A 14,301-nucleotide genomic window follows, 5' to 3' on the forward strand; every position below is an offset into this window, starting at 1 on the left:
CTTACACAGTGAGCGGAACACAATGAGCAATTGAGGGTTAAGGGCCTTGCTCAGGGACCCAACAGTGGCAACTTGGTGGTCTTGAACCGGCAACCTTCTGTTTACTAGTCCAGTACCTTAACCACTGAGCTATCACTGTATAATATATTATTATTATACAGATATACAAATACGTAGATAGATGAATAATAATAATAATAATAATTATTATTATTATTATTATTATTATTATGCAGATTTACAAATACGTAGATAGATGAATAATAATGATGATTATTCTTATTAATAAAAACATTATTATAATAACATATAATAAATATTATATACAAATACGTAGATAGATTATTAGAGAGTTTAATTATTATTAGTAGTAGTAGTATTATTAGTAGTATTATTGTTAGTATTAGTATTATTAGTATTAAATAGTAATTAGTTTATCTGTACCGACCTCGCGCGGACGGAAACAGAAATGACCGGGTAAAATGGGCGGATTGAAACGTGAACTGCTAGTACCGCCTCTTTTTCGAATGGCATTTAAATTGACCAATCAAAATTAAGTATTTGTCCGGTTTACGTGTCTGACTTTAATGTTATCCAATAAGATTTGAGAACAATGTCGCACGTTTGAGGCCTTGCCGCTGGACGCTTTGGAAAGTCGAAGTCTAAGAACGCTTACGGGTAAATTGTGTTTTATTATTATTAGTTTACTGTTAGAAACATATTTAAAAGAGGTTAGTACGTGCAGTTTTGTATGCAATTAGTTTGTATTTATTTATTTTATGTTCTTTTGGGGTTTACTTTTGAGCGCTTAACTGAAACTGAAATAATCCCTCGCAAATTGTAGTTAGCGCTAAAGCTAACGTTAGCTGTGTGCTAATCGTTGTTGTGGCTTGCATGGTTTATTTGCTTTTCTATTGTATTGACTTTATATTTGTAACAATATTTTTAGCATTGTTTTCAGAAATGCATATATGTGAATTATGCATATGTAAATTGTTTATGCGTTTGTTCGCTTACTTGGTTTGAATGTGCTAAACTTTGAATGGCGAGGCTAACCGTGCCATTCATTTCTGAGTCCCAGTCTGCTCACTGTAGATCATATAATGCACTACATAGACTGTGCAAGCTGTTATACCAGCTCTTTAGGTGTTTATCTTTATGAAGTGCTTTCTAAGTCCTGTGTGATTAAGACATTAGACAGAATTGGATAGCAGTGCTATTACGATGCAGATACCAGTTACTACGTCTTTGTCCAGAATGCAGGGTGATTTAAAGGAACAGTAAGCGATGTGACAATATTACATCCCCATATTACATTGAGCAGTGGTTCAAATACTTTGTCACCTTCTATACACTGATAAACATTTCAGTTCATATTGAGTACCCTCTTCAGCACGTAATATGTGCTATTCTGCACACCGTAAATAAAGATAAATACCTTATAAGCCATTAAACATGTTTTGGACGTTAATAACACATTTTAAAATATGGATCAATGGAAAATAAAAAAAGCTTTTAAAATAATTGTCTTGGCGGAGCTTTATTTGTAAGTTAACCTTCTGTGTTTGTATTTTACCTGTGCCCATTTAAGCAAACATGTCTGAACATGATGTTGACAACGAGCTGTTGGACTATGAGGAGGATGAGGAACCACAGGGAGCACCAGAGACTGCTTTGCCAGCGGGCAAAAAAGAGGTGAAGGGTTCCTACGTCTCCATCCATAGCTCCGGCTTTAGAGACTTCTTGCTGAAACCTGAACTACTTCGTGCTATCGTCGACTGCGGCTTTGAACATCCATCTGAAGGTCAGCGCCTGCATTTGCATTCACTGTTTGTTTGAATGTCTATTTGTATGAACAGTTTGTTGTGCTCCTAAATAATGGTTTATCTCACTCTTGATTAAAAACAACAATTAAGTGCATTATTTTTCTGTTTTATCTAGTCCAACATGAGTGTATTCCACAAGCTATTCTGGGCATGGATATCCTATGCCAGGCCAAGTCTGGTATGGGGAAAACAGCAGTGTTTGTTCTCGCCACACTACAGCAGATTGAGCCTGTGGATGGACAGGTGAGTGTACCAGTCAGCTCTGTACACTGTTCAGTTTTGTTCACATAGCAATGCTTCAAAGTCTTAATTCTCGCAACGTTTGTTGCCTGAAGTGCATGTATGGCACACAAAATATGCTTAGTGAATGTACTGAATGATTAAAATGTATCACATTCTGTTAGCCAAGACCTTTGTCATTAAGACTAGGGACAGCAAAATGTACACAGCAAGGTAAATGTTTCGCAATCTCAGGTTTGCTATATAATTGTCACCTTGCTAAACTGGTTGTGGCACCTCCTACTATTTCAAATGCATTATTTTAATCCGTTTTTACTCGCCTATCAAAAACCCTGGCAATCGTGTCACTAAACAACTTGTCATTTCCTGACTTTAGGTTTCTGTGCTGGTGATGTGTCATACTCGTGAGCTGGCCTTCCAGATCAGCAAAGAGTATGAGCGCTTCTCTAAGTACATGTCCAATGTGAAGTGTGCAGTGTTCTTTGGTGGCCTACTAATTAAGAAGGATGAGGAGGTGCTAAGGAAAAGTTGCCCCCATATTGTGGTAGGGACCCCAGGTCGCATCCTTGCACTCATCCGCAACAAGACCCTCAGCCTTAAAAACGTCAAGCACTTCGTCCTGGATGAATGCGACAAGATGCTGGAGCAGCTTGGTAAGTTGTATTATTATAAAATATTTTGACAAAAATACAATCAAGTATTTAGATTTTGTACAAAGTCAGTTTCTAGTTATTTATTCATTAATTACTAATTAAACGTGCTGATTAGGCATATCCAGGTGGTATCTTAAAGCTCTTCTCAATCCTTTTGCCTTTATAACGCTGTACACTGTTGGAAATTAATCTAGCTATCTCTAGTGTGTTGCCATTTGCACTTAAACTGATGACTGAGTCCAATGTGTGTTACTGTGTTTCAGATATGAGGCGAGATGTACAGGATATCTTCAGGCTTACACCCCATGAAAAGCAATGCATGATGTTCAGTGCCACACTAAGCAAAGAGATCCGGCCGGTCTGTCGCAAGTTTATGCAAGACGTGAGTTACAATTTGTTCCTGTTTTTTGTGAAGACATTGGATAGGAGTTCATTACATGACCAAGAAGAGAGTAGCTCATTTTCTTTTCCAGTGTTGTTTACTTTAATGCCAAGATCCTATTTTCAATGACGATATTAGGTTCTGTACCCAGAATTAATTAAGCTTGTTTGTATAGACAATTAAGCAATAATGCCACCTTCCACAGACACAGTCCTTAAAACCCTCACTCTTTAGAGCTGTGTTTTACTGTACAGAAAGTCTCTGTAAAATAGAAAATTTAAATGACTTTTTATTATAGCTACATTGCTCAGTGAAGGGCATATAAATTGTTTGGGATGCATCCACCCGGAAGCATTAATATTGGGCGCTTCACAGAAGGTTTTTTCCTGGAATGTATTGTTGCATCACCTTGTTATAAAACTCAATAAAAAGAAAGAAAGTAAAAGTTGTTTGGGGGGAATTACCTGTAGTTAGCCAAAGTCTACTTCATTTTCAATTTGGAATTTTTTTTTTTTTTAATCAGCAAATCCCCTGAAAAAAATCTAATCTTTAGCTGTGATCATCTTTATTCTCTTGCAATCAGACCAACTGGGTGCCAAAAATAGTGCTAGTGGTAGAATTACAATGCTTAGCATGGCCTCTAGTAAAACCATTTTGCAGTGGTCTCTTAATTTTTCCCCAGAGTGGTAGAATTGTAACTGGTGTTGAGTCATCTGTAGAATCTGGTCTTTTCAAAGAAATTTTAATCAGACACAACCACACTGACTGAAGATATTTACCGTTGCATTCTACTGTTTCACCTTTTAGCCAATGGAGGTATTTGTAGACGATGAGACAAAACTGACCCTGCACGGTTTGCAGCAGTACTACTGCAAGTTAAAGGACAGTGAGAAGAACCGCAAACTTTTTGACCTACTTGATGTCCTTGAGTTCAACCAGGTTTGGATTTTTAATTGTCCTGTGTATTATAGCGCTAATAACTACAGGGGTTGGACAATGAAACTGAAACACCTGGTTTTAGACCACAATAATTTATTAGTATGGTGTAGGGCCTCCTTTTGCGGCCAATACAGCGTCAATTCGTCTTGGAAATGACATATACAAGTCCTGCACAGTGGTCAGAGGGATTTTAAGCCATTCTTCTTACAGGATAGTGGCCAGGTCACTACGTGATGCTGGTGGAGGAAAACGTTTCCTGACTCGCTTCTCCAAAACACCCCAAAGTGGCTCAATAATATTTAGATCTGGTGACTGTGCAGGCCATGGGAGATGTTCAACTTCACTTTCATGTTCATCAAACCAATCTTTCACCAGTCTTGCTGTGTGTATTGGTGCATTGTCATCCTGATACACGGCACCGCCTTCAGGATACAATGTTTGAACCATTGGATGCACATGGTCCTCCAGAATGGTTCGGTAGTCCTTGGCAGTGACGCGCCCATCTAGCACAAGTATTGGGCCAAGGGAATGCCATGATATGGCAGCCCAAACCATCACTGATCCACCCCCATGCTTCACTCTGGGCATGCAACAGTCTGGGTGGTATGCTTCTTTGGGGCTTCTCCACACCGTAACTCTCCTGGATGTGGGGAAAACAGTAAAGGTGGACTCATCAGAGAACAATACTTGTTTCACATTGTCCACAGCCCAAGATTTGCGCTCCTTGCACCATTGAAACCGACGTTTGGCATTGGCACGAGTGACCAAAGGTTTGGCTATAGCAGCCCGGCCGTGTATATTGACCCTGTGGAGCTCCCGACGGACAGTTCTGGTGGAAACAGGAGAGTTGAGGTGCACATTTAATTCTGCCGTGATTTGGGCAGCCGTGGTTTTATGTTTTTTGGATACAATCCGGGTTAGCACCCGAACATCCCTTTCAGACAGCTTCCTCTTGCGTCTACAGTTAATCCTGTTGGATGTGGTTTGTCCTTCTTGGTGGTATGCTGACATTACCCTGGATACCGTGGCTCTTGATACATCACAAAGACTTGCTGTCTTGGTCACAGATGCGCCAGCAAGACGTGCACCAACAATTTGTCCTCTTTTGAACTCTGGTATGTCACCCATAATGTTGTGTGCATTGCAATATTTTGAGCAAAACTGTGCTCTTACCCTGCTAATTGAACCTTCACACTCTGCTCTTACTGGTGCAATGTGCAATTAATGAAGATTGGCCACCAGACTGGTCCAATTTAGCCATGAAACCTCCCACACTAAAATGACAGGTGTTTCAGTTTCATTGTCCAACCCCTGTACTTGTGTGTGTTTCTTTGTTTGCTTACTGGCCACTTTATTGGGTATATCATGCTAATAATGGTATGGTAACTGTTCATATATTAAACATCTACATTAAATGTTCAGGTTGTGATCTTTGTGAAGTCAGTACCACGCTGTGTTGCGCTCTCTCAACTGCTGGTGGAGCAGAACTTTCCTGCCATTGCCATTCACAGAGGCATGGCTCAGGAAGAGAGGTAATAAAAAAAAAAACCCAAACCCTTGTACAACCACATTTCAAAAACAATTACTGTTTACACTTGACATTTTGTGCTTTTACAGGTTGGATATAGATTATAATGTAATTGTTGCTTTACAGGTTGTCACGATATCAGCAGTTTAAAGATTTCCAGAGACGAATCCTGGTAGCGACGAACCTGTTTGGCAGAGGGATGGATATTGAGCGTGTCAACATTGTCTTCAACTATGACATGCCTGAAGACTCTGACACTTACCTACACAGAGTGAGTAGCTAACGTATATGTGGTTTTTTTGGGGGTTTTTTCCCACATAAAATTAGTCTTAAGCTGTGCAGTTTTAGCTTTGAGACTGCAGAGCACAACACTGTAAAGAACAGTGACCATACGCTTTCTAAACAACCTTTAGTAATTGCTCAACAGTTAGTAAAGAATGCAGTCATCCTTTTAATAAGTACCCATGTATCAGAGGGACCTTGCATCAGAGCACAGGGTGAGCCATATAAGGCATCCCTGGAGCAGAGAGGATTAAGGATTACTCTACTCTACTCAGTTTTTGAGTCTTGATGGGGTAACGCATCACTGTACAGGTCATTTTATAAGAAAAAAATAATCAAGACAGTAATTCTGATCATTTCCACGGTACAATGAATGTACTCTTTTTCCCCTTAGGTGGCTCGTGCTGGTAGGTTTGGGACCAAAGGTCTGGCGGTCACCTTTGTATCTGACGAGACAGATGCCAAGATCCTAAATGATGTGCAGGATCGTTTCGAGGTCAATGTGGCCGAACTTCCCGATGAAATCGACATCTCCACGTACAGTAAGTAAAACTTGTAATTAAGCCATAAGTGCATTAGACAATCAGCCACCAGGATCTCTACACTTTTTGTTAGAGTAAATGTCTGGTTTGCAACACAGACCTATATGGAAATAATAATCTTATTACACATGTAAAGAAAAATTAAGTTAGTTCGAGTCTGCTTCAGTGCTGCTTATGGTCTGGCCAGCTGGTCATGATTAAGGGAGGAAGGATTGAATTGAGTTTCGCTTCATTTTCACGGCAAAATGCAACTCTTGCTGTTTAAACTTAGATTAACAATCTTTGCACGTGGTTATAATGAATATACATGTTTAGCGATGCAGTGTTAAGTCACCAACATCTTCCTTTATCTCTACCCTGCCCTTTCTATCTTTTTCAGTTGAGCAGTCCAGATGAATTGTTCCAGTAATCAAATAACAATCGTGGTCCATTTGGTGTATTTTGATAATAGAAGAAAAGATGCCCTCATTTTATTTTGATGCCTGTTCTCACCCCCTTCTTGTAAACTCCTGTTGTGTGTCTTAAATTCTTAATTTTATTGCAGTTTGGGGACCTTTTATTTTTTTGTGTTTGTTCATTAGTTTGACAATTAAATTTTTATACAATTTATTGTGTCTGGTGTTCTTTTATATTTACATTCATATGTGTGTGTATATAGGCTATATATTTTTATGCTGTTCAAAACGGTTACACCTGATTGTAGATTCTATATGTACCTGCAGAGGGCGCTGTAGTCTAAATTATAGATTCTTTAAGTTCTGATGGAAGTAGTACATGATGCACCAATTAGATTTTATTCTCGTTCTGTAAATTAAATCAACATCTTACACTGATTTATTCATTCACTGTCGTTACATTAGTAACATTTCAAATGAAAGTTTATGCATAATAGTGCAATAAAACAAGCTTTACAAACAGCTGCCTAAGCCTGAATGGTAGTGTTGAAGTCAAAAGTTCACATACACTTGAAAGGACAGTTTATATCAGCTGTAAAAAAAAAAGGTTCAATGATTTCTGTTGCTTCACAAATTAATCCCTTCATTCATACAGTTTCAAAGTGCTGAAACAAACTCATATTTACTTAATAACAGACTACTTAGAAAAGCCAGTGCATCTTTTAAAGGTCTTTTTGTTTTGAGGGTGGAAATCGCATGGTAAAAACATGCAAACTATTAATTACTGGAGAAATAGGTCCCTATTAACACACAATATTGTATTTTTCATGTCTCTTTTGAACACACTAATTCATAATTTCTACTTCAGGCTGGAAAAGTATGTAAAGCCTATATTTAGTAACTAATAGAACCCATAATTTTTTTTCATTGCCTTTAAATTTTGTTGCTAAGGGGGTAGTTACTGCTTCACGTAGGGCGGAACAGCATTTTTTTCTTAATTAAATGAAATAATCATTTAAAAAGCATTTAGTTGGGCTATATTTGTCTAATATAAAAAAGAAGTTTGATTATCTGAAACATCTTTGGTTTACTCTTCATATCAGAAAAATATATATTTCACATTTTTTGTTGTTGGGTTCTACAGTATAAACAATTTCAGAGTGGTCAGGGTTACAGAGTACCAAGTACCACTACAAAATAAATGCATTAAAACCAAGCATCCATTCATAATCGCTGACCAGCAGAACACTGGAAAGAATTTGGACTTTCCATGACTATCCAAAGCAAAACAGGCCATTAAGTTCAGTACATGCCTACCTTGTCAGCTTAAATACTCTCAGATATTTTTATCTCAGTGCATTTGTGCACGCTTGTCACGAAAGAGTTTAAAATGACACCATTGGATGTGGCACGTCAACTGTCATTTCAGCCACAGCTGACAAAAATACTACTAAAGCAATAAAAACTAGTCAATAAATTTATGTGTGTCTCCATACAGCCACTTCTGTGGTGGCATAGCTGCTTCATTAAGGTGCTCACAGTCCTGTCCACACTTGCATGACAGAATGAACATGACCGCTTTGCCTAAACGCCCGCCTCCAGGGCACTTGAAAGGTACTGATATGGTACGGGTACGACGAGGCATGCAACAGCGCCCGTTGCTGCATCCGCCGCAGTAGTTTGGCCTGTAGGTTCGGATGCTTTGGCAGCCTGCGTAGGACAGGTGAACAGGTCTGGGAGACTTGTGCATGCGCATACATTTCTTTCCATTCTGTAGCAGAGCACAAAGAGGGACAAGAGACAGAAATACGAAAGATTAAACATTAAAATATCCACATTAATTAATTACGATAAAGTTTCTAGTAATCATGACCCGACTTTATATACTGTATGGCCAAAAGTATGTGGAAAATAGCTTGTTGGCCATCCCATTTCAAAATCATGGCCATTAATATGGACTTAAACAGCCTCCACTGTTCTGGGAAGAATTGACTGGTGTGTTTCTGTGGTAATTTGTGCCTATTCAATCAAAAGTGTACTAATGTAAGTGAAGATCTGGCTTACAACTGATGTTTCAATTAATCCTAAAGGTGTTCAGCTGGGTTGAAGTCAGACTTGTCAAACCATGTCTTTATGACTTTGTAATCAGGGTACTATAATGCTGGAATATGAAAGGTCCTTTTCCAAACTGTTACTACAAAGTATATATCTAATTTATATCAACAGTTATACACATTCATTAGCATTGGCTATAACAAAACACTATAATTTGAAGAGGTGTCCTCATTCTTTTGGCCATTTACTGCTCTTCACCTTTCAATTTAAACTAAAGTGGATAATCCAATAACTGCTCCACAAGCCACCTATGGGTCATGAGCCACTGGTTGACAAACACTCTTGTAAAGTACCTTGGGATGAACAAGCAGAGGGTTGCAGGGTCGTAGGTTGCAGAGTCGGGTCTCCTGTTCCAGCTTGCACTGGGCGTTATCATTGGTAATTCGAGAGGACATCCCCATTCCACAACTGCTTGAGCATGGTGACCAGTCTGTAGTTTGAGTCACACACTGAACACGAGTCCAATCTGAGACAACAAGGAGAATACACAACAGCCCTACTGGTTAATTCACTGGACCACCACACCAGCCCAACCCAGTTAAAAGATATTACTTTTTCCTATTTTTATTTCTCATGTAGACACTTCTTACAAGTCTTTTCATGATTCTCTTACCTGGTAAGTGTTTATATCCCTGTTCATCCTCCCATCCTTTTCTCCTCTCCAGCAGCTCATTCCCCAATCTGTTTTCCCACTCATCCTGCTGCCCATAAGATAACTGCTTCTTTTTCCATCTTGGCTCTACTGGCCCTATCGCTCCTTTATGGCAGTCCACACTGAGGCAGCATTGTCCGGGCACTCTTACTAGTTGAGGGTAGGGACAAGAGAGTGATGCCAGAGGGATGCTGGTGGTACAAAGAGGGCCACAACCCACCGCTCCATCAATACAGGTACACTGATGTTTGCAGCCCACACGGAAACTCTCACCATTCTGGTACATTTGGCCATTGTACTCACAGCTGCGGCCCTTCTGTTTGGCTGAAAAACAGAAAAATTGTGTGGTTAAATCTCATCGAGGTCAATAAACGTTCATGCCAAGCTAGAGTTGGGCAACACTGGCCAAAAGTAAGTAGCTTTCTTCTCATTGTTGTCTACATGAGATTAAGTCACTCCCATTGAAAGCAGAGGAATCAAAGGAAGGAATGTGTGCTTATGCTTTACCAACATTGTCATGTGAGTCTGATCATACATGTAAAATATTTTATTTATTACAAATAAAAAAAAATAAAAAAAAATTCTTTTATTTAACCACTAATGTCTAGTTTGGATATTACTGCAAATTTCCCCCTGTCTCTGTGTAGATGTAATCTGGTTATACAAGATTGCATATACAAGTAAGTTAACAAATGTGTGTCCCTCTGGAATGGATTGTTGCCACTGAATGCTGCCCTGCGTCCAGTGTTATTGGGTGATGGCAGACCCACTGCAACCCTAACCAGGATGAAGTGCTTGGTAAAAAATAACTTTATCCTGGTCAGGGTCTGGGTAAGCTTGGAATAACTGGACAGGATTTGAACCCTGGACCCGAGTGGTAGTGGGCTAGCATCATTGTTATATTTGTTTGTTTGTTTATTAGAATTTTAACGTCATGTTTTACACCTTGGTTACATTCATGAAAGGAACGGTAGTTACTCATTACACAAGATTCATCAGTTCAGAAGGTTATAACGAAAGAAAACTTTCTCTACAAGGACTCCCTCCATGGTGCCTTGTACTAGTGTGAAAGAAACACTTCACCTAAAATATCAACAACAGTCTTACAGCTGTCCAGTTCATTCAATTCAGTGAGGAACCGAAGCTGTTCGAGACTTGACACCATCAAAACACCAAATGAGGCACTCAATAGACAAGAAATAATCCTTCATAATAACACACATGAGTTTTTGCAAAATAGATGCCTTTGTTCTGCTCTATTACAAATACACCTCTTGGCAAAAAGTATGTGGACATCCTTTTTAATAAACTGGTAGGCTGGGTATCTTAGTTCCAGTAAGTTCCAGTATTGGGAGCTTCTGAATTGGGTCTTTCTTTATACACAAGCCTAAAGTTACCATTCATAATGCCAAGCATTATCTTGTGTATTGTAAATCACTGACCTCTAAAGGAGCAATAAAAGATTCTCCAGAATGTCACTTCACCATCATGCAGTCTGACTTACGAATCTTTGGTTTGGATGGTTGGACAATAATAACGTGTATTATGGTGCTTAATCTAGATCAGTGGTCCATTGCCAACCAGAAACACTAAGCTCAAGACGGGAATACACCCTGGTCAGAGCACCAGTCCATTACAAGGCACCCTGGTCAGGTCACCAGTCCATTTACACCTAGGGGCAATTTGTCTAACCAGAATTTAGCCAGTTCATCTTCTGTGTGTTATTGGCAGTTGAGACTGAACAGAAGTAGCTGCAGAAAACCCACACAAACAAGTGTACTAGGGCCCATGGCAGGGTTCACCACGACATCAACCCCCCACCGCACTGCCCCCCATTGGCTGCACTCGCCATCTTCATCTTATTATTATAAGGTCATTATTATTATATTACAATATTTTCGTTAAGTAAAATATTAAAATAACTAAAAGACAATGAAAAATCAGAATACATGTATCTATCAGCATACAGTGAAATTTGTTGAGGGAGCCCCATTTTTTTTTTTTTGCACTGGGGCCCATGAGCTCCTATTTACGCCACTGCAAAGAGAAATATTACAGTAACCAAATGCAAAAATCAAGCTCATGTCACCAGGACCCTTGTTGCTGTGCAGCACCCACTCTACCAGCTGTGTCCCCATGCTGTCCTTTCTACATTTCACATGTACATTTTAATGCTACAGCATATTTACATTTACATTTTCGACATTTAGCAGACGCTCTTATCCAGAGCGACTTACAGAAGTGCTTTCATAGTAAACATTTTATTACTCTAGTTTAAGTAGACAACAGTCCAAGAACACAAATATGCTAAAACCTGTTAGAAGGTTTTTTTTTTTAAAGTCATTTTACACTGTACACATTTTAAACTGTGCACAATTTATTTGTCAAACTCTATGAAACGTTTCAGTGTAGATCTTGGGTAGATTTGGAGACTTCATCTCACCTGTAATTTTTTTCAACACTTTTGGGATTGGAATACTGGCTGCAAAACTCAGTAATTAGCCTTTTTATAGGAGTAGAGGCTGTTATAGAAGCAAGCACTATATTAATGCAGGTAAACACATGGATGTTATACATGAGTGTATTCATACTTTAGTTCATGCAGTGTAAGTAGACACACAAAAACCTTTTGATGTTTGTGTAATTTTAGTAATATCAAGAATTTAAAAATAGAGAGCATTTGTGAGAGCACTCTATCCACAGAAAGAGTTTGGGGTAAATGAAAGGTGAAAGGTCATGGAAAACCTTGGTGTGGTAAAGCAAAGTGGATAGAGAGTAATATTATACCCACTCTGTGTTCAAAAGACACCTATTCATAGTGCAGACTGGAATCCCCGACTTGTGCAGAATGCTGTTCCATTTCCGTCTGTCTCTGATGGGACGTGTCAAAAAAAGCCCATCACTGACCACTTTTCAAATATCTTTCTGTGGACTCATACGTTCATCTGCTTTTTTTTATCTATATATCTCTCTGTGCTATGAGTGAATTTCAACCACTGGGAAATAGACAGCTGGCATGTATTGAGCAATGGACATGTTTAAAAATAACCCCAGTCGTAATTTGTCCCAGTGTAACCTATTCAAAACACTCCTGACCAGAGAACATAAAAATACCCCCATCTAAATAAAGTTCCTGAGCGTTTTGCTTCTTCGTGATTCCAGCTTGCAACTTTGTCCCAGACTATTTTATATAAGCCTGAACACAGAGGTACACATTTCCAAGCTTCTATTTTACTCACCTCTACATATGCCTGTTCCAAACATCACATCATTGCCGTAGTTACACTCCAAACCCTTGTGGTAGTCACAGGGTTTGTGAATATTGCAGTCCTGGTTGAATTGTGCGGCACACACCCTACAGCAACTACAACCATCTGACACCAGACTCACCCCGGCAGGGCATGTTGGGGGAGTAGCAGGGCATTTGCACACAGCCGGGCACCTGGCATCAACCTGGGTTGAGATAAAACATGAATGTACACTTTATTAAAAATGTAAATGACCGTCTTCTACTTTACCACAGTATCCATGTTGTTGAGTTGAAGTGGGTCCTTGGCCACCTGGAAACACTGTGTTTAAGGCAGTAACATCCCCTGGACAGGGCCCCAGTGTATTGCAGGGTACCAAATACTCATTCACTCATTTATCTGCTTACTCCTATGGGCAATTTGAAGTAGCCAGTCCACTGCCTGCATGAAAACCTGAAGGGACATGCCAGACTTTTCAAAGACAGTGACCAAAGGCAAGTTCAAACACAGGTTCTTGAAACCTGTTGCTGTACAACATTTATTGTTCTGGCAGGAAATAAATGTAATTTTATAATATCACATTTACTATGTAATATCATATTAAGTTTTTATCCTTTAAATATTAGGCAATAAACAGTCTTTTCTGATGAAGAACAATAGCCAACCATAACTCTTCAACAGTGACACCCAGTCATTCCACATTTACCACTTGCTGGATTATGACTATTGCACTGTTAACTCAAGGTGAGGTATTATTATTGTTTCGGATGAAATTAACTCTGCAATTTTGGGGCGTTCCTGTCTTATTAAAATTGTAATAAGTTAGACAAGTAGAAACGTGTGCACCTTCTGTATAATTATATTAAAAACCTGCAGCCACATGTAGGTGAAGATGTAGGTCACACAGAGACAAGCAAAACTATCTCTTAAAAAGGAAAATATTCACATCTGGCCATTTAATAGAAGACATTGTTGTAAAGAAAGAGTTTTGAACATGTCCTGTGTTTCCTTGGAACCATTAATGAGAAAACATGACAAAAACTAGACCAATGACCTCCAGTTACTGGATCTTAGTCATGCCAACAATCACTGACCTGAGAATAAATGCTGTGGCATTAAAAAAAAACTAGGAGGTGCATGTTAATCAGTGCAAATTGATTTATTGAGATTATATAATTGTGGCAATATAGTTCTCCTGCTTATTATTAGAACACACAGGAAACACATAGAGTTCTGGCATTAAGTATTTACTTTTATTAAAATAGTCAGACGTGACTGTGCCCTTTAATAAACTCCAATGTGTTCATCCAATCCAATCATCAAATCCAATCAGTGTTGCTGAATTTGATATTATGAACAAAAAAACTGATTTTATAATCAAAAGAAATTTTAAAGATATAATACGATGTTTTGTTATCACAAATAATGACTTAAACTAATTCACTTACCAAACAAAGTGATATAACAGTCACAAGAGCTACATGGACCAGTTTCTTCAT

The 14,301-nt window shown here is 38.8% G+C and overlaps 2 protein-coding genes across 2 annotated transcripts; one reads left to right on the plus strand and one right to left on the minus strand.

The window, feature by feature from the left end:
- Positions 1–613: 613 nt before the first annotated feature.
- Positions 614–6,999, plus strand: ddx39aa (DEAD (Asp-Glu-Ala-Asp) box polypeptide 39Aa). The gene is made up of 10 exons (XM_063009752.1): positions 614–678; positions 1,592–1,804; positions 1,942–2,069; positions 2,443–2,719; positions 2,983–3,101; positions 3,909–4,040; positions 5,463–5,572; positions 5,695–5,839; positions 6,245–6,392; positions 6,772–6,999. Exons 2-10 carry the CDS (start codon positions 1,597–1,599, stop codon positions 6,786–6,788), a joined length of 1,284 nt encoding a protein of 427 aa, XP_062865822.1. The 5' UTR covers positions 614–678; positions 1,592–1,596; the 3' UTR covers positions 6,789–6,999.
- Positions 7,000–7,197: 198 nt separating this feature from the next.
- On the minus strand, positions 7,198–14,301 carry LOC134328619 (CCN family member 1-like). Its single transcript, XM_063009753.1, has 5 exons — positions 14,251–14,301; positions 12,794–13,007; positions 9,516–9,878; positions 9,196–9,368; positions 7,198–8,558 (listed from the first exon to the last, which is right to left on the minus strand). Exons 1-5 carry the CDS (start codon positions 14,299–14,301, stop codon positions 8,253–8,255), a joined length of 1,107 nt encoding a protein of 368 aa, XP_062865823.1. The 3' UTR covers positions 7,198–8,252.

This window comes from Trichomycterus rosablanca, chromosome 15, assembly GCF_030014385.1.
Source record: "Trichomycterus rosablanca isolate fTriRos1 chromosome 15, fTriRos1.hap1, whole genome shotgun sequence".
NCBI classification, from domain to species: Eukaryota; Metazoa; Chordata; class Actinopteri; order Siluriformes; family Trichomycteridae; genus Trichomycterus; species Trichomycterus rosablanca.